General features: G+C 35.2%; 1 protein-coding gene across 1 annotated transcript; it reads left to right on the forward strand.

Moving 5' to 3' along the window:
• Window positions 1–11,545, forward strand: LOC150007128 (cysteine-rich secretory protein 2-like). Its single transcript, XM_090280467.1, has 7 exons — window positions 1–72; window positions 1,154–1,270; window positions 2,296–2,383; window positions 6,389–6,534; window positions 6,971–7,068; window positions 9,428–9,516; window positions 11,418–11,545. Exons 1-7 carry the CDS (start codon window positions 4–6, stop codon window positions 11,543–11,545), a joined length of 735 nt encoding a protein of 244 aa, XP_090136593.1. The 5' UTR covers window positions 1–3.
• The last annotated feature ends 9,786 nt before the right edge of the window (window positions 11,546–21,331 follow it).

Raw genomic sequence — 21,331 nt, forward strand, 5'->3', positions numbered from 1 at the left:
GCAATGGCTTTACTCCCAGTGGTGCTGTTTCTGACTGCTGTGCTGCTTCCATCTTTACCTGCAGATGGAAAGGTAATGTTAGAATGGAAAGTCTTCCCAGAGTTATCCAGGCAACTTTGTGGGATGGCAAGGCACTTGGAGAGTAGAAAAGGACAAGAGTGTCTGGTATATCACACAGTACTCACTGGTTGCTAGAGCACTTAATGCAATTATGTGTATTAAAATCTAAGACTATGCTGTCTAATATAGTAGCTACTAGTCACATGTGGCTATTGAATAATTGACATGTGGCTTGTCCAAAATAAGATGTTCTGCAAGTATAGTTTTGAAGATTTAGTACTAAAAAAAAAATAGAAAAGGGAAATATCACAATAGTTTTCATATCGAATGCATGATGAAATAGTATTTTATATAATGTCAATTTAGGTCATTATATTGCATAAACCTTATGGAACAATTCCCGCATTTTATTCTACCTCAGACTCAGACCCCCACACTCCCACATACAAAGATAAAAAAAAATACCAACACCTGATTTAATACTTTAATTATATTCCTGTTAATAAAAGACAACAGTCAGCAATAGTCCATTAATTGGATGGCTTTGCTTCTTCCAAATGACTTAGATATTTGCTTAATGCAAAATTGTTTTTTTGACTGACTCCATAGAATAACCACAGTAGGTAGAATGAATTTTCTAGAATTTAGAATGTACTCCCACTGAGCTTAAACATTCTTTCCCTAAAATATTGTAAATACATTCTGTCTCTAAATACAGATGCCATGCCAGGTCAAAGTTCCCTCAAAGTCTAGGATGAACGTTGAGCTCCACCCTTGTCCCCTCTATTGTAGCTTGGTCAGATGTAAATGAATATGTCTTAATGTTCCTATTGTGCACCTTTGTGGTTATACAGTATTGTCATTCATTTGTCATATTGAGTTCTCTTGAAGCTAGAAATGGGCATTTTTTTGCCTCAAAGGATTTTTAAAATTTGTCATGTTATGAATTACATTTCCATTCTCAAAGCTTCAAATTACTTCTTTGTTATTTGTTGTAGTTTTGGCTAAGATTCATTAGCAATGTTTAACAACTAAAATGGCTTAAATTTCAAAATGTTTTTTTTCAAAAAATTCTAATTTTATTTCCCTTTAGGATCCAGCCTTTTCTGCTTTGTTAACCACTCACACGCAAGTCCAAAAAGAGATTGTAAATAAACACAATGAACTTAGGAAATCAGTCTCTCCACCTGCCAGCAACATGCTAAAGATGGTAAGAGGCGGTATTACAAGGAAAGTGGTAGGAACAAGTGGTGGTGAGAGCAGGCAACTGGTACCTGGCATTTGTTAAGAACTTTGTGGATTACAAATTCTGCCTCATATTTCATTTGAGCTGTGTTATGGGTAGGAAAGAAAGTCTTAATTTTATTTTATAATAGTTAAATAACTCATCAAGATTGGGCTATAAAGTTTGGAAGGTAGTATTAGAGGCCAGATCTTCAGGCATCAAATGTGAAGCTGTTACATTTTTTCTTCACTATTTTTCCTAGAGTAAAATAAATCCTGTTTCTTTCACGATCAGTGCTATTTAGGGTAAATAGCCCACCTTCCAAGGAATATTCCCTGAAAGTTAAATATCTCCTGCATGAAAACAATGGGCCACAAATGGAATTGGTAATAATCTAAGCCAGTTTATTACTACTATTGAAATATAATTAAAATTATAATACTTTACATGTTGATTAGTATTTAGAATAGCACCATTACTAAAAATCCTGAGTGTGGCTTCTGTGTGATCCACAAATAGTCATGTGTTATTGTATTAGACTTTTGTTAGATACATGTCTGTCTCTGTGGGAAACTGGCACTGTGGCAGATAAAGGCACACCAAACAAAAGGTATTTTAAGACCAGTGACAAATAGATTATACATCTACAGAAGTTTTTGTTTTGTTTTTTTTCATCCTCCACCTAGACCATGCTTATTGATTTTAGAGAGAGAGGGAAGGGAGGGAGAAAAAGTGAAAAAGAAACATTAATGTGAGAGAGAAACATTGATCAGTTGCCTTTTGTATATACCCTGACCCGGTAGGAAGCTGCAGCCTAGGCTTGTGCCCTGACCAGGGATCAAACCTGCAACTTTTCTGCTCATGTACGACACTCCAACCTACCAAACCACACCACCCAGGGCTCTACAGAAGTTTTTAAGTAGTGCAAGTTAATCTATCAGTCATATTATAATGCATAGGCTTTTTTGGAGTTGAATACTTATCTATTTTTTTTTTCTTATGATACTTAGGAATGGAGCACAGAAGCAACAGCAAATGCCCAAAAGTGGGCAAACGAGTGCACTTTAGAACACAGTAATGCAGAGGACCGAAAAACCAGTATGTAATTTAGAAATCAGTAAACATTTGTTGAATGAAGGAAAAAATAAGATAGCAGTGGACAAATAAAATAGAATGGGCCATTCCAGGGTGCTGCATTAAGACTGTGAATAAATGTTGCTTGTACTTGTCTTTTTGAAATCAAAGTACCTATATATAGAGAGATAATTATGATAAATACATTTTGTGCTTGTAGATTGTTCATGTTATGAAAATAATTTCTCAGTAATTTCTTCCTCTCATTCAGCTCGTGAGTAAATAGGTCCTGTATCATCATTTTTCAAATTTTAAAGATTAGAAAACTAGGACCTGACAGGAATGACTTACCTAAGAACACAACCTGAAGTAGTGGCATATACTGGAAAGTTAACCAGGCTTTCTGATTTCTAATTCACTGCCCTTTTACGATATTGTATAGCCACTTGGTGTTCTGAAATCTATTTACTTTGTACTCATAAAATATGTTGAATTATATAGAATTGTTCCTGATTTTTTTTTTAATATCAAACCTTTTAAAATCAGGATAAAAATTTTGGATATGTTGAACCATCTTTCAAATTTCTGATAACAAAAAGGCAAGTATTTTGTATGGACTGTGTGCCTATAATGCATAGAGTAATATATTAGATTCCAAAACACGTAAGACATATCTTACCAAGGATAAAAAAAAAAAAAAACCTGAAAGGAAAAACACTTGTATACATAAACTTTACATACAATATTTATTTACATTATCAAGTATGACAACATATAGGCAATTTGAATGTAGTGAATAATTTACTTGTAATTTCAGTAGAACTGTTACTGTTTATATTATTGGTGCCCACATTATAATGAAATTATGAAGAGAGATAACTGTGTTCAGTAGAAGATGAAACAAATGGTCTTAAAGATCCAAGTCTACACTTCAAGTCTTAATTTTTCTTCTTCACTATCAAAGAACATATCCAAGAATTTTTATACTCTAAGCAGCATGTAGAGATAAAATTTCTAGCCACCAAAGTATAAATTTTAAGTGAGGACTTGAAAAAATGGGGAAAAGTTTCTGGGGTGCAAGAAACTTTTTAATTTTTAAAATTAACTTTATTATCTAACAACACTTAACATGAGATCTACCCTCCTCAACAATTTTAAGTGTACAATACACTATTGTTGGCTATAGGTACAATGTTGTACAGCAGACCTCTAGAGCTTATTCATCATTCATAATGAAACTTCACCCCCATTCATTAGTAACTCCCCATTTCCCCTTCCTGCCAGTCCCAGAAACAACCATTCCATTTTTTGATTCTGTAAATTTGAATATTTTAGACATTTCATATAAGTGGACTCATTCAGTAGTCATCTTTCTGTGGCTTATTTCACTTAACATAATGTCCTCAGGTTCCTTCATGTTGTCACATGGTGTAAAATGTCCTCCTTTTTAAAGGATGAATAGTGTTCCGTTACACATATACATATACATATACATGCATGTATATACATATATACCACATTTTCTTTGTACATTTATCTGTCAGTGGACATTTGGTTGTTTCCACACTTTGACTATTGTGAATACAGCAGTCCCTCTCTATATCACGGTTCACTTATCATGGCCTCACTGTATCACAGGATTTTAAAAAATATTATATTTAATTGTTTATCGCAGATTATTTGCTATGTTGTGGGATTTTGCGGTACAGTATGCGTATGTTGTTAAAGTTACATAGGTTTAAGAGTGTAGCATATGTTTAAGAACATAAGTAGTGTTGATAAAAGTGTGGAAAATGTTAATAAGGGAGTGGGAAAGGTTAATAAGGGACTGGGAATGGTTTATAAGTGTGTGGGAAGGGTTTATAAAGGATTTATAAAGCCTTAAAATATATATAAATACTAAAATAAATGTAAGGTTCTTCGCAGATTTTCACCTATCACGGGGGGGGGGGGGGTTAGAACGTAATACCTGTGATAAGTGAGGGAATACTGTAGTGCTGTAATGAATATCAAGCATGACATACATATAGATAATTTGAATGTAGTGAATAATTTACTTGTAAATGTAAGAGTGCTAATGTCTCTTTAAGACCCTGATTTCATTCTTTTGGATAAACACTCTGAAGTAGAATTGCTGGATCATTTGGTAGCTCTACTTTTAATTTTTTGAGGCTCCTCCATACTGTTTTCCATAGAAGCTACATCATTTTTCATTCTAACCAATAGTGTATAAGAATTCCAGTTTCTCCACATCCTCGCCCTCACTTGTCTTCTCTTAAAAAAATAATAGACATTCTAATAGGAGTAAGGTAATATCTCATTGTGGTTTTGATTTACATTTCCCTGATGATTAGTGGTGTTGAACATGTTTTCATATATGTGTTAGGTCTTTTTACATCATCTTTGAAGAAATGTCTATTCTAGTCCATTGTGGTCAGTCAGAAAAGATCCTTAGTTTCTCAGGCAGCCCCCAGAAATGATAGATTCTTGTACATTCCACTCAATTCTTTCCCTCCCCTGGGAGAGGCTAGGAGCTAAGTTTTTTTTCCCTGCTCACTTTGTGACTGGAAAGGGAAACTATGGCTTCTACTGGCCAAACCCCTGCCTCTGTTTTCACTAACCCTGGGCAGCTAGATTATGTTAGGTTTTGTTAGCATTCCCAGACAGGCAAGTCAGAAGCCAGTCCTTTGGGCAGCCTCTGAAAATTTGAGGCATTGGATGCCCAGACCAACTTTTTTTTTTTCCTCTGGGAAGAGGCAAACAGCTGTGGTTTTTGTCTGCTTGCTGTGTGCTGAACTGGGAAGAGGATTTACAGCATCTACTAAACGGAACCACCTTCCCCAGAGGGAAAGACTCTGCCAACCCCATCAGACATTCAAGAATGGCAAGTCAAATGCCAGTTCTTTGGGTAGCCGTGGCAAAATTAGAACATTAAAATCACTGGTCAACACTTTGCCTCCCAAAGGGGAAGCTTAAAGCTAAGATTTTTCATATTTTTGCTCTGTGCTGAGCCAAAGAGAGAGTTATGGTATCTACCAGCCCAAGCCACCATATCTATTATCCTCAGGTGGCTAGCCTGTGCCTGACCCTCAGAGCTCCAAGATCACCAAAACAGAAGCCAGCTCTCTGGAGAGTACCCCTGAAAAAGCTGGGATGCTGGACACAAAACATTCCCTGCCTTGGGAGAAGCTGGAAGGTGGGAGGGTCTCTTCCTGTGCTGAGAGTAGGGCTTCTAGCAAATGTTCCAATCTCCCTACAGGCTTCAGTGAGTCTGGTTTCATATTCTGCCATGTAGAGGAGTCTTTCAATTAGCTTCTGGATTTCTTACAAGAGTAATTTGTTCATGTTGGATATGTGTGTTGAAGGCAAGAAAGTCCAGGTTTCCTACTCCACCATCTTGCTGATGTCACCCTATGCAAGGTCCTTCTTGCCTTACTCTCTGAGGTGGTCTTGACCCTGTGACATTCTTATTTATTGATGAAGGGAAGATCCAAAGTTTTGAAAAATGCCAATACTCCTGCTGTCAGTTGCTTTTTGTCTGGGATTCTTAAAGACTGCCTATAAAGCTTTTCCCCCCAAAGTTGACACAAAATCATAATCATATATACGTATTCAGGGTCTGTATATGAAAAATCTCTGGTGAGAATGGTCATGGGGAGGAGAGAAAGAATAAAAATTGGTTGTTGCCTTTTGAAAGCTCACAATACAAAGCTGAGAGCACACAAGGCATTACACACATGAAGAATATAGCATGAAAAAGAATGCATCTTTGACAATCCAGAGGAAGGAGGGAAGAATAAGGTATTCTTAGCCTAGTCAAGTTTTATGTGTTGAAGCCAGCCTCACTGTAATAGGTAGATCTGTACTCTATACAGCTTTCTAGCTGATAAAGAATGGAACCACCCTTTTTATGTATTAATCAACAGTTAGCAAGTATAGGCACAGTAAAAGCAACACCCTGGTGTTCATATAGTGGATTTCTTTTGCTATTGCGCTGTATTGTTTTCTTCATAATCTGTTCTTTCATAGGTACAAAATGTGGTGAGAATCTCTATATGTCAAGTCATCCTACTGCCTGGTCAGATGCAATCCAAAGCTGGTATGATGAGAGCCACAATTTTGTCTATGGTGTAGGACGAAAGAGTTCCAGTGCAGTTGTTGGACATTATACCCAGGTAAAGGGAACAAATGAAAATACTTCTGCCACAAATGCTCTAATATAGAAAGCTTCTCCAAATTATGACCAACTCCAGTGTTTAATATGGGGGAATGAGCCTGAATAGGTACAATACTGTCCTGGCATGAGACTGGCATTTTGTCTAGAGTTGTCATTTTTTTTTTCCCCATGGCCTGCAAAACTCTTGGTTGGGAAGTGAACTCTGTATTTTTCCAACATATATGAATAAGGTAGTGAAGTTACATGAAAATTTAATATTTTAAAAGTTTGTGATGTTTGTTTCAATAACTTAAATATTTCTATAAAATACATGGTTATATACTATAGTAGTAACTTTTTTTTCAAATTTTTATTTGGTATTTGTTCTTTAATATTTCTTCTCTCTCTTTTTTCTTTAACTGCATTCTTTATATATATTGCTTATGGTTTAATAGGTTGTCTGGTACTCATCTTACCATGTTGGATGTGGAGTTGCCTATTGTCCCAAGCAAGATAACCTAAAATACTACTATGTTTGTCACTATTGTCCTGCGTGAGTATACAATTTAGAGTTTAGTATAAATAATTCCATCTGCAATTTAATATTGTTAAATTTGCATATATTAAACAAACCAGAGTAAACATATACTTTAGTGACTGGTAGGAATAAATCTTTGAAAATGCTTTTTTAAGGTGAGATACATTAAACTTATCAGAGAAAAGATTTAAGTTATCTGGTCCAAGTATAAAATCTAAAGATCTCTTTCCTCAACTCCCATTCCCTAAGGTTCGAGGTTATTCCATGAGTGTGTGGAGTATGCATTTCTCTAGATTTTGTATCATCAGTTCTTGCTAATTTCACATTCTAAAAGGGCAGAAGCTTCATGATTAAGAAAGGGATGATAGTGAAAGGATAAAATATTGTGATATCTGCCTTCTCTGCTAAAATTTTTCCACTTCTGTTTATCTAAAAAACACTTAAATTTGTACTATTAAAAATGATTCAGTCTTTTGAGTTTCAAAGGTTTTCTAAGAAACCTTTAATATATTTCAGATTCCAGAAAATTTAACATCTTAAATCTTTGTTTCTCAGCAGTTTTCACACAGACACACACACGTACACACACACCCACACACCCCCACACACAATACCTCCATAACAAACCATCCCATACTGTCTTGATTTATAGCAGGAAACATACTGTTTCATCAAGCAATAGTTTAAACTCATCCACAATACATCCTATGGACATATTGAAGATCTAATTCCAACATATCTGTTAGCCCTAATTTCTTTTAATTTTTGCAGTTCCTGATGACTAGAGGTAGGGTATTGTGGAACTGAATGCAGATTCCTTTCATCCGACACTCAGAAGAATATACAAGGCATGGTTATAATCTCTGACAATTCCTTTATTGCAGACATTGCAGCATTCACACTTGCCCTCTGACTTTGGGCTTGCACTGGACCACTAGCCAGCCACTGTACCCTGGCTCTCCATGCAGCCCTTGCTGCTCACTGCGCCAACACGAACACTCCCGCTCATTGCACCAACACTCCCGTGGGGGTTCCAGACTCTTTTTTATTATGCATAGGCAAAGCCAGCTACTAGCCAAAATATGACGTCAATGCTTAAATAATTGCAAGTGCGCTACACATGCAAATCTACTGTTATCTCTAGGCAGCCCATGCCTGGGCATCTGGGGTGAGGTTATCTGAGTAGATTCCATTGTCCTCACATAGGGGGAAACCCAAAACAAGATATCCCATAGAATTTATTTCGAGATTGTAGATAACCTGGGGATATGGATCTCCCACTTTAGAAATGTGGCCTCCAGAGTCATTTGCCACAAGCATCTATTAAGTCTTACTAAAAAAAAAAATAAAAAGTCCTAGAGGAACACATTTAAACTCACTGCCCGACTGTGAGAGTGAAGGTATCTTGAGCCAGATATCTGAAGTGAGGGGTAGAGCGAATAATGAGGGAAAGCAGAGGTGAGAGAACTTCCAGAACACTTTTATGTCTATTTTACAATTTTCCAAGGGCTCACACACATATAGTTCTATTTTGTACAAGGAGACTGAGATTCAACTGCATTCCCTATGGAGATTAGGACTTGTGTATTTTCAGATGAATTAAATGACCAATACTGTAATGATCATCAGAGTTACAAGTTAGTCTCTGTAAGATGATTGTACCTTGGGTACTGATGTTTATAAAAAACTTTTTTAAAACTAACATTTCTTTTTTTGGTAAACATAAAAATCTCCCACAAACAGCTTCTAGAAACTCACAAATTTTCTTCAACTTTCTCATCCTCACAAACACACACACTACTAACTATTTAAATACCATTACCCACATCTAGAAGTAAAATACACACACGCACACGCGCACACACACACAAACACACACACTAAAGCTTTACTGTCCCTAGTATATGTAAGAATAATTATGGTTATTTTATCATTTTTCAAATATAAATGATATTGTAGCGTTGAGTACTTTTTTTTCATACTGCAATACCTGCCCTCCAAGAGTTTTTCTTGTCTCCCTAGGAGATATGTTCTTCCCCTAGCCATCATGACAGCTGCACTACCTTACCAATTTGACCAAGTCTACTGAGAGATGAAGAGAGTATTAAAATATACACTGAAAAGTATAGACTGTAGTTATCCCAATTTAGTTGTTCAATTGCAAAATTATAGTCAAGGAGATGGGTCAATGTGTGAAGTATTTTCTTAATTTGGAGTCTATCTGAATTACACACTGGGAATTATGTTTCTTCACTTTTGTTAATATATCTAAATATATTTAATAGCTATGTGTATTTTGCTACTGATGCTATTTTAGAGTATAAACAAAACATCAAAGAGAAAAATACTTGACATTATGTACTTTAAATTTCAGTGGTAATAACCTGAATAAAAAGAATATGCCTTACCAACAAGGAACGCCCTGTGCCAGTTGCCCTGGTAACTGTGACAATGGACTATGCAGTAAGTCTAAAGTGATTATCCTGCTATCATAATAAAGAGTTGATATTTTCTTTTCTTTTTATGGATTAAGAAACCCCCTAAAGTTACCTATTTATATAATGTCTTTATGCAAAAGACAGAAAGATTCCTCAACAGAATGTATGTTTAAGTAAACATTTTATAACTTTACTAACCTACATATTTTTGTAATGTAAAGAATATTATCATATCTAACATAATAAAACATCTACCATCAATGACTTTTGTGGCTATGCAGAGCTCATTAATATTAACTATGCATGTGTCTGGTAACTAGTTCATTTTACTTAAGTATCATTACTTAAGGTGGTAGTTTGAAAAAATGAATATGTATGAACCTACAATGATGTTATGACTCAGTCTAGACAGGCAAATCAGATATTAAGTTTCTTTTGTGCTAATGTGTTCATCCTGTTGATTACCACATTTTTATAATATAATAAAAATCACAGTGTTTGAATTAATAAATGATCACTTACCCTACAGTTTGGTAGTAGTTTTGTGCACTTCTTAATGACAAAATCCAAGTCGTATACAATATTGGCTCATTGAACCCACAAACATATTGCAAAAGGTGAGAATAAAATATATATATCATTTCTAAAGTTGTTATAAATAGAAGTAAAAATAGCTGTTGGTCTTTTATAGTTGTGACACTTTTATTAAAATTATGAACAATAAATTTGACCCATTTACTGAGATTTTTACCTTTCAATTACATTCACCTTTAGTTAGCATTCTTTCTGACTGAATTCTAAAGCTATAATTCAGAATGTTGATGATATCAAAGTATAAATCAACTGAATAAGAAAAATGTTGAATATTTATGCCTTGACTAAATGCTATTTGCTAAGGAGCTTGGAATTATCCTATTAGCAAAAATCACTTAACTGACAGATTTTAAACCAAAGAGTGACAAGGTCAGAATCATGTTTCATAAAAAACTTTCTAGCAATAGTATGTAGAAACAATTGGATGGAAACCAGCTAGAAAACTTTTGAAAAAAAATGGATATCTTTACTGCATTACTGGAAGAATAAATGAAGAGAAATGGACAGAGTTGAGAGACAAGAATATCCAGTGTTTATTACCTGTGCTGGTTGAATGTTGGTTAGAAGTAGGAGTTCATATGGATTCAGTTCCTGGCCTAAATTACTGAGTAGTCAGAGAGCCATTTCACTGTGTTTGAGAGAGGGATGTAGGAAGACAAAACCCAAGAATCATCAGCATTGTGGGTAGTATAATGAGTTTAGTTTGAGATTTGTTGAGTTTGGGGCCCCCAGGGAACATTCAAGAGGGAATACCAGAAAGAAAGGGCGTATATTATCACTGTTTTTTTTTCATCTTACTCTTCCTACAGAAATCACTTTCTTTAGAAAGAAAAATATTGGAATCTAAGGGAGCGCTGTCCAATAGCATAAGTGGATGGAAATGTTCTCTATCAGCATATGTTTTAAAATATTCTAGTCACATGTGGCCTTTGAACATGTGAAGTGTGACTAGTAAGATTAAGGAAATAATTTTTTATTTTACCTAACTTAGAATAATTTAACTTAAATAGCTACATGTGGCAAGGCTCCCACATTAAGCTCAGCAGGTGTACAGAGATTTATTTATATTCACTTTATTTTCTTTGCAAAAGAAGAAAAGTAGGTCACTTAATTTTAGAAACATGTCACCAAGTTCAAAATTTTAAGTGATGAAGTAAATAATGAGTTTAACTAAGACACTATATGGCCCTCAAGAAATGAATGGCCCATCAGAGTGTAAGACACATTGATTTATTGGTTCAGTCCTACCTGCCTATGCATTTTGAATGTATAAGTTGTTTTGTTGCTACTAAGGAAAATTATAATAATATAAGTAATCTGTTTTTCTTACAGCCAATAGTTGTGAGTATGAAGATCTCCTTGGTAACTGTGATTCCTTGAAGAAAACAGCTGGCTGTGAACATGAATTGCTCAAGGAAAAGTGCAAGGCTACTTGCCAGTGTGAAAACAAAATTTACTGAAAAACTCAATGTGCAATGAGCAAGACTAAGTGGAGAAGGGCTGCATCATTTAATTGACACATGCCAGAGGGGAAATTGTAGGCATGTTAGTTACAAATTTGATTCCAAACAGTAGTGCACCTTTTTCTCTTGGATCTTCACAGAAATCTCTCTCATACATTGATTTACAAAAACAGCATAATCTATAATGACAACTTTGGACTTTGAGATAAGCATGATACTTTAAACTTAATGAATTCAACCAAGTTGAAGATATTTAGTTTTAAAACCACAAGGTTTTTAGGTCGTTAGAATTTTGGACTAAAATGAAGAATTACATGTTTCCTGAAACAACTTAAAAAAAAAAACAGTAACATCATTGTCATTCCTACTACATGACATTTTTTTCATGTATTATATATGGAATGAATTCAAAGATTAATATATACCTTTGTCTTACGGCCTCATTGAAAAAAGAGTAATTGGATTTTAGAATAAAGAACATATCTAAGCAACCACATAGATGTGATCCTTGTGCAATATTTTATAGAATTCATAATTAATCCAGTTAGACTTAGTCCAGATCAATGATTATACAGAACAAACTTCCAAAATGTTTGCCTAGAAAATTAAACTTTAACAAAAATATAAAAAATAATCAGTGTATTCTTACTTGCTTTTTTGCTTTTTGACATTTTAATATCCTCTCTATTGGTTCAGTTGGTTAATTTTAAAAAGGGTATTGCCATGGATGTGTGGCTCAGTTAGTTGGAGTGTTATTTTGTACACCAAAGGGTTGGGGGTTTGATTCTCAGTCAGGACACATACCTAGGTTGCATTTATAACCCCCAGTTGAGATGTGTGTGGGAGGTAATCAATCAATGTTTCTCTCACAAATTGATGTTTCTCTCTCCTTTCCTCTCTCTCTAAAATAAAAAACAAAACAAAACACAAAAACATTTAAATGTATCTGACAACATGTACAAATGTATACTCCCCAAAATAATAGTAATAAATATTTTGGAGAGATTTACCATTTATAATTTTTTTCCTACACTTAAGATTGATAAAACAACAAAGTAGACCCATTTCATGGATGAAAAAATACACTTCGAAAATCTAAAATAAGTGAAGTAGTTGTTGATAGTAGTCAAAAAAAAAAAGGCCTGCCCAGACAGATGATGAATTAGCATGAGCTATTGATGTCCCCAAGATGTAATAGATCCTCTAAATTATCTCATACTCATTAAAGAAATTAAGTTTATATTTCTAATGCTTCTATAAGATAAAATATTAGGGCCAGACAGTTTTATTGAAGAGTTATATCAAACATTTAAAAATAATTAATACAAATTATGCACAGTCTCTTTAAGAAAAGTGAATGAAGGGATGCTCTCAATTTATTCTTTGAGATTAGTATTTGGATAAGGATAAGGATAATATACTCTAACAACATTGGATTAACTCTATAGGTGCAGGGTTAAGTTAACATTCAAATCTAACTTGTGTGCCACCATATTACCAGACTAAAGAGGAAAACCAAGTGTTCACCTCAGTAGATGAAAAACATTTGCCAAAATCTGATATACAATCCTGATAAAACTCTCAGAAAACCAAGAATAGAAGGGAAGTTTTTCAAATTCATAAAGGAAACCAATAAGCAAATGTATTCTTTTATAAACAAATATATAAACTATAAACAAATATGCAATACTTAATGGTAAAAGACTGAAAGTTTTCCCTCTAAAATTGGGAAAAAATCAGATACCCACTCTCATCTGTATTAAACATTGTACTAGTTCTGTCCAGTGACTTAGACAAGACAAACAAAAAGCATCTAATTGAAAAGGAAGTGTTAAAACAATTCTTATGCACAGAAGGAATGATAGACATAATTATCAATCTTAAAATAGGTATGCATGTATATGGAGAGTTGATTTGACAGTAGTGGAGAGGCAACTCAGAGAAGAAAGAATACTCTTGTCAACAAATAGTGCTGGAAAAATTGATATTCATATGTTCAAAAAATGAACTTTTTTTTAATGTTGGAGTTGCCTATCTTATTTCAATGATGATGAATATCACAGTATTTCCCTGCATTTTAGATTAAATGATTATTGGTATAAGACAAGCAGCAAAGTGTATTTTGAACCACTCAGAAAAATATTAGCACATTGACACAACAATCAACTTCACAGATAGGTCAGATAGTCGATAATTCAACTTTATATATATTATATGCTTACAGCATGCCAATTCTTAGCATGCCAGAAAGTAAGACCTCTACTGAGCAGTGCTGACATTTCCAGCACCTGGAGAGAGAAACGGATGAGTTGCTGGGATATTGGTGATTATGCTTTAGCATGAAGACAGTAACAGCATCAGAAACTGCAAAATACATAGGTCACAAGTTTATTTCTTGTTCTGCTTAAAGCATATGCAAAGGTTTTGGAGCTAGTTTGTTTCTTTCATTTTGTAATCTGAGCATCACTAATTCTCTCCTAACCTTTTTCAATAATCTTTCACGATGAATATTAGAAAGAGTTTCATTTGTTCACTCCTTTTTAGCATCTTTGTAATATTATTTTTTTAAATGAACTTTGATTTAGAATTTTCACTGTACACAAAAAGTAACTCCAAATCTATCATAGACCTAAAAGAATTAAATTAGAAGACATTTAAAATAAATCATAAGAGAATAATCTTTGTGAGTTCTTGTTAAGATTTCTTACATACAATGTTAAAACAATATAAAAGAACAAATTCATAAATTGGACTTAATAAAAGTAAAAAAGTTCTCTTCTTTAAAAATACCATTAAGAGAACAAAAGTGCAAGTCACAGACTGTGAGAAATCATTTACAAAAACATCTAAAAAAAGAATTGTATCAGGAATATATGAAGACTCTCAAAACTCAATGATTTTTTTAAAAGCAACTGAATAAAAATAAGAGACTTGAACAGATACTTCACCAAAGAATGTGTACAGATGGAAAATAAGAATATGAAAAGATGTTCATCATTAGTCATTGTAGAAATGCAAATAAAACCACTGTGGAAAACCACTACACGAGTATTAGGATACCTAAAATGAAAAAGGATTGACTGTACAAAGTGTTGGTAAAGTTGTGGAAGAACTGGATCCATCATACACTGCTCTTGGGAATATAAAATAGTGTTATATAAAATTTAACATGTCTGCAGGCTCTTTTTTTATTTTTAATTTTATTTTCTATTACAGTTGTCCCATTTTTCCCCCATTGCTCCCCCTCACCAGCCCACCCCTTCTCCCATAGCCAATCCCAATCCTGCTGTCCATCCATGTCCATGGGTTATTTATATTAGTTCTTTTACTAAACCCTTCCCCTACTTACAGCCCTTCTCTCCCCTGATAACTGTTATTCTGTTCCTTGTTCAATTTTGTTCATTTGTTTATGTTGTTTATTAGTCTTCTGCATCAGGTGATATCATATGATATTTTTCTTCCATTGCCTGGCGTATTTCACTAAGCATAATTCTCTCTAGTTCCATCCATGTTGTCGCAAATGACAAGAGTTCCTTCTTTCTTTCTGCTACATAGTATTCCATTGTGTAAATGTACCACAGTTTTTTAATCCACTCATCTACAGATGGGCACTTAGGCTGTTTCCAGCACTTGTCTATTGTAAACAACGCTGCTATGAACATAGGGGTGCATAGGTTGTTTTGAATTGGGATTTCAGGGTTCTTCGGGTATAATCCTAGCAGTGGAATCACTGGTTCAAAACGCAGTTGCATTTTTAGTTATTTGAGGAAATTTTATACTGTTTTCCATAGTGACTGCACCGGTCTGTATTCCCACCAACAGTGCACTGGGGTTCTCATTTCTCCACATCCTCACCAGCACTTGTTTGTTGATTTGTTGATGATGGCCATTCTGACAGGTGTAAAGTGGTATCTCATTGTGGTTTTTATTTGCATCTCTCTGATGGCTAGTGATGTTGAGCATTTTTTCATATGCTTATGGACCCTCCATATATCCTCCTTGGAGAAGTGTTTGTTCAGGTCCTTTGCCCGTTTTTTAATTTGGTTGTTCATCTTCTTGGTGTTGAGATGTGTAAGTTCTTTATATATTTTGGACATCAATCCATTGTCTGAGGTATCATTGGCAAATGTGTTCTCCCATATGGTTGATTCCCTTTCCATCTTGCTGGTGTCTTCTTTTGCTGAGCAGAAACTCTTTAGTTTGATGTAGTCCCATTTGTTCTCTCTTTTATTTCCCTTGCCTTAGGAGATGTATCAGTGAAAATATTCTGCAGGCTCTTAATAACTTATATATACCTTATATAATCCAGCCTTTCCATTTTTGTATACTTCAGAGAAAACATATGTCCATTCAAAGACTTGTAAACAAGTATCCATAGAAGGTTTATTTGTAATAGCCAAAACCTAGAAACAATTCAAATGTTCATTCACATGTGACTGTATAAGGAAGTTATAGTATTTGCCTGTAATGGACTACTACTTGGCAAATAAAAGAAATGAACTATTGATATTTCTAACAATTGATGAATCTCAAAATAATTAGGCTAAGTAAAAGAAGACAGAAATGTTCATACTGTGTGGTTCTATTTATATAGAACTAAAAGCAAACTGGAGTAACAGGAGATTTTCCACTTTCTCATTTATAAAATGAGTATAATCATTACATACATTGCATAAAGAATTTAGTCTAGAGGGCTCCCTGGGGGCCTCTGCAAACCCAGGCCCCTAGTTCACCCAGGATTCACAGATTCCAGAGGTCCCAGCAACTCATATGGCTCCAGATTCCTGGCAGGCTCCTGTGATTCCAAGCTCTTGACCCACCCTGACACCAGCCAGCTCCCATAGCACCAGGCTTCCAGTGGTCTCCCATGAACTTGGGTTCCCAGCTAACCCCAACATCAGCTGGCTTCCAAGGCCCTGGGGAGCTCCTGTAGCATGAGACTCCCAATCAGCCTGGCAAACCTAAGCTCTGGGCCTTGTTTTGTCTTCAAGGAGTTCACATTGTCCTTATCCAGAAAGTTCATATTCTAGTGTGCTCTTACGTCACTTGTTCAAATCACAGCTGTGTTCTCGGTGCTCAGCAGAATGTTTGACACATCAGAAAGTCTCAACAAATAATTGTGAAATAAGTGAATACCAATGAATAGGCCAAAAAATGCAATATTATATACTATGTGTGTCATAAAGAATATAAGCAGGAGCATGTACCAGAAAGAGGAAAGAAGAGAGTAGGTGGGCCATTTATTTTTCATTATTATTATTTTTTTTACTCTTCACCTGAGGATATTTCCATTGATTTTAGAGGGAAAGGGAGGGAAGGAGGGACACAGAGAAAGAGAGAGAATGAGACAGAGAGAGAAACATTGATGTGTGTGAGAGAGACATTGATCAGTTGCCTTTCATGTGCTCCCTAACCAGGGAAAAAACCTACATATGTACCCTGACTGGGGATTGAACCCACAACTCTTTGGTGTATGAGACGATACTCCAACCAACTGAGCCACCAGGCCAGAGCTAGGTGGGCTATTTGAACATCATGACCCATAGACATGAACTAAGGCGGGGTTGTTGGAGGGAAGGATGGGTGCCAGGCAGAAGGGGGCAGAGGGGAAAAATTGGGACAACTGTAATAGCATAATCAATAAAATAAAATTTAAAAAAATAAACACCATCTTCTCTTTGGAGGTATAAGAAGCAATTCTGGGCTATGTAAATTCACATGCAGGATGTATATACTATATGCAGACTCAAGCTACCTCATATCATTGGTTACCACATACTAAAACTGAGATCACCTAAAAATAAGGGGGAGAGGTGAAGGTGAAATTTTAAATTATATGTATACATTTTGTATAAGTTAATGGAATATGTAGGCATATAGTGAGAATATGGCAAGTACAAAATTAGATTAAGTGTGCAAAAAACATCAGTATGTAAAATATGTTTTCCTGATTTAGTAAAATTATTTAAGTAAGATTTTCCCAAAGGCATAAAATTAAGCCCAGAGATTTTAAAATTTATTTTTATAAGGGATAAATTACTTAATTATTTACATGCTAGATTAGAAATACATGGCTATACAAATTTTAGACAGTATAATAAACATTTATAATAGCAAAAAAATTTTTGTTGGTAAAAGCAAACTACATTTTTTACTTTCAACTAAAATAGATCTTTTGGTTTCAAAAAACTGTAAAAGGAACAAGCAGGCTATTTCATTGTATCTTTTACTGGGGATTTATAGGTCAAAATTTAAAATTAATTATATCTACACATTTAAATATAAGTTAGAGAAGAATAAGAGCAGAAATTAATTTAGCATCTACAAAATTAAATAAGCAAATCTACATATCATACACTTAAAGAAACAAAATTGCATTAATTAATCCACAGAGAATTCAGAATATGTTGCTGAAAATGTACATGTGAAGCCCTGAATAATATAAACAGAATCAGAAACAGACTACATCACCTCTGGCAGAACACTATGTAAGAAAAAAAAATTAGCATCATCACTATGATTCATAGTTTTTCAAGTTTTATTGCACATAAGCTCTGCAATACATTGATTGAACATACTCAATATTGTATTCTTTGTATTTTTATCAAATATAAATTTAAAGTAAAAGTTTTAGGCTTATAATGCTGATAATAGTATTTATAAATAAAATAAAGGTATTATTAATATTTTCATTTTTAAAAACAAGGAAAGGTTGGCAAAGTGAGATGATTTCTTCTAAAATAATTGACATCCATTCCTGGCTGGGTGTCTCAGTTGTAGCATCATCCCATGAACCAAAACGTTGTGGGTTCTTAGGCACATACCTAGGTTGTGGGTCAAATCCCTGGTCAGGGGCATATGGGAGGCAAACAATCAATCTCTCTCTGTCTCTCTCTCTCTCTCTCTCTCTCTCCCTTCTTCTTCTCTCTCTCAGATCAATAAAAACATATCTTCTAGGGAAGATTAAAATAATTTGGATCCAGAATAGAGAAAAAGAAAAGTAAGATAAGCTCATTTGTTGTTGTATAGTTAATAATTAAGAGCTAACGGATTCTATTAAAAGCTGATAAACCCACCAGGAAAATAGCAAGTAATATAGGATTAAAGTCACTAAAGAATAAAATGATGGTACTATAAAAGTATAAATACAAAGTTAACTACTAAAAGAAATAAGTGAAAACCTTCTGACTTAGGACACTTTTCTTTTTTAAGAGCAAAGAAAAAACATTATGAAAAAAGGTATTGGGTTGGCCCCAAAAATTTAGTGTTTTCGTATGATGGCTCTGTAGTGTTTAGTTGTCTTTAACGTCATTTGAAACAATTCAGTTAGATTGTATTGTGACAGCTGTCGTTTCAGTGTGCATTAAAAAACAAATAAGAAGTGGTGAACTTTTGTGCAGCCATTTTAATATTGAAGATGGAAAAAAATATACAACATTTTTGGTGTATTATGCTTTATTATTTCAAGAAAGGTAAAAACACAACTGAAACAGACAAACAAAAAAAAGTGACCTGTGCAGTGTATGGAGAAGGTGCTATTACTGATCGAACATGTCAAAAGTGGTTTGCGAAGATTCTTAGTACTATTGACAGTTTGGGCAAATAACTCTTTGATGGGAGACTGTCTTATCCATTGGAAAATGTTTAGCATCAGGCCTGGCCTCTACTCATTAGAAGCCAATAGTGGGAGATAGCCAACATACTCAAAATATCCAAATCAACAGTTATTGGTGAAAATGAAACATTTCTCTTATTTTACAGAAAAAAACTAAACAGACTTTTTGGCCAATCCAATAACTTAATGTAATGCACATAATAAGTATAATGTAAAATAATATGGCATTTAAAATGCATTTATATCAATAAATATGAATGCATTTAAATCAATTACTTTAAACATTTTCTATGTCACACAAACAGAAACCAACTTTATGCTTTATTAAAAAGTAATTCAAAAAGATTAAAAGTAAGATAATTAACAAATGTATTCCAGGGAAACAGAAAAAATAAGAAAGCATGTGCTATATGACCCTAATAACAAAATAAGTAGGATTCAAGTCAAAATACATAAAATGTAAAAAAAGACTTTTGTAATGCTAGAAGTTGCAATTCACCATATGAAAGTTATAAATTCCTGTGCACCAAATAACTTTAAGGCCATCTTATGAAAGCTATATAAGATACAAAAAGACATACATAGAAATATATTAAGAGGACTTCCGGCCAAGATGGAGGCTTAGACGGACACGCTAGGTCTCCCTCTACAACTAGAGAGGAATACAACTACTTCAAAACAAAGGATAACTAGAAATTCCAGAAAATAAAACTACACGGAAGCCCAACATATGAAGTTATAAACCAGCGGTGCCATTTGGGCAGGTAAGAGTTAAAGAGGGCAGTGCTGTTTGCGGTCGCACCTGGAGCAGCGGGCGGCGAGGAATCCCGGCTGCGGCCAAGCCCCTGCCGGTGCTCGACCCCGGCGCTGGGGAAAGCAGCCGCCTCATCGCCTTGAACAGTGAGGCCCAGGGGTGCGGGAGGACGGATCCCGGTCTCCTAGCTGAATAACTGTGTGAATCCATCTTGGACCCCCGCCCCCAAAGAAAGAAAGCACCACAGGGCTGCGAAATAGGTCGCAGACAGGAGCCGGTCGCTGACTTGTGACGCGTACACAGGCACTGCCCCCGACAGCCGGCCCAAGAAAACAAAACGCATCTGTCAAAATGAGGCAGACAACTATAGAGATCCCGGTGACACAGCTCACCAGGCAGCAGATAGAGAACCTGACAGATGAACAGATAAGAAACCTGTCAGAGGCTCAGTTCTGGGCCATTGTTATCAGGTGGCTTACAGAATTCACAAAAGAGCAGGAAAAAGATAAGAAAGAAGCGAAAAACTTTCATAACGAAAGGAACAAAACCACATACGAGACAGATGGTGAGGAAAAAAAAATCCAGAGTTCATTTCAACAAACTGGAATATGGAGAAGGAACAAGCAGTCAACCAATGCAGCGAGAGGAAATAGGAAGCAACAATGAGAGGATCAGAAACCTCTGGGACAGCTATAAAAGGCCCAACATAAGAATCATTGGTTTGCCAGAGAGTGAGGAAGATGAACTAGAACTTGAAAAATTGAGTGAAAATATAATAAAGGAGAACGTCCCAGACTTGGGGAAGGGAATAGACTTGCAGGTCCAGGAAGCACGGAGAGTTCCCAAGAGACTGGACCCAGGGAGAACCACTCCAAGACACATTATAATCAAAATGTCAAAAATTAAAGATAAAGAGAGAATCTTAAAAGCAGCAAGAGAGAAGAAAAGAATTATGTACAAAGGGGTCCCAATTAGACTATCAGCAGACTTCTCAAGGGAAACCCTACAGGCAAGAAGGGACTGGCAAGAAATATTCAAAGTAATGAAAATCCAAAACCTACAACCACGAATACTCTATCCAGCGAAATTGTCATTCAGAATAGAAGGACAGAGAAAGTGTTTCCAGGACAAAATAAAACTGAAAGAGTTCATTAGATCCAAACCACTGTTATATGAGATGTTAAAGGGACTGGTTTAAAAAACAGAAGCTAGGGAGATGAAACAAAGGCAAACTAAATAGGCAACGAGAGTGGAAAAGGAACTGTGGGTACGGGAAGCATATTGGGGGGAGGTCAACAGGGAGGGGGAGTGGGGAGAGGGAGGGAGATGATATAGGAATTGGGGATCAAGGTAGGAGGGAATGGAATAGACGGAGAGAGGTTGGGAGGAACTGTATGCACAACTAATGGACATA

Source organism: Furipterus horrens, unplaced genomic scaffold (genome assembly GCF_987537825.1).
Source record: "Furipterus horrens unplaced genomic scaffold, mFurHor1.1.pri manual_scaffold_6, whole genome shotgun sequence".
NCBI lineage: Eukaryota > Metazoa > Chordata > Mammalia > Chiroptera > Furipteridae > Furipterus > Furipterus horrens.

Bases quoted from the DNA above. Each gene is read 5' to 3' on its own strand.
- LOC150007128 (XM_090280467.1), top strand. From the start codon at position 4: ATGGCTTTACTCCCAGTGGTGCTGTTTCTGACTGCTGTGCTGCTTCCA. The intron at 1,271-2,295 runs GTAAGAGGCGGT...TATGATACTTAG, and splicing joins CCAGCAACATGCTAAAGATG to GAATGGAGCACAGAAGCAAC. The intron at 7,069-9,427 runs GTGAGTATACAA...TTTAAATTTCAG, and splicing joins GTTTGTCACTATTGTCCTGC to TGGTAATAACCTGAATAAAA.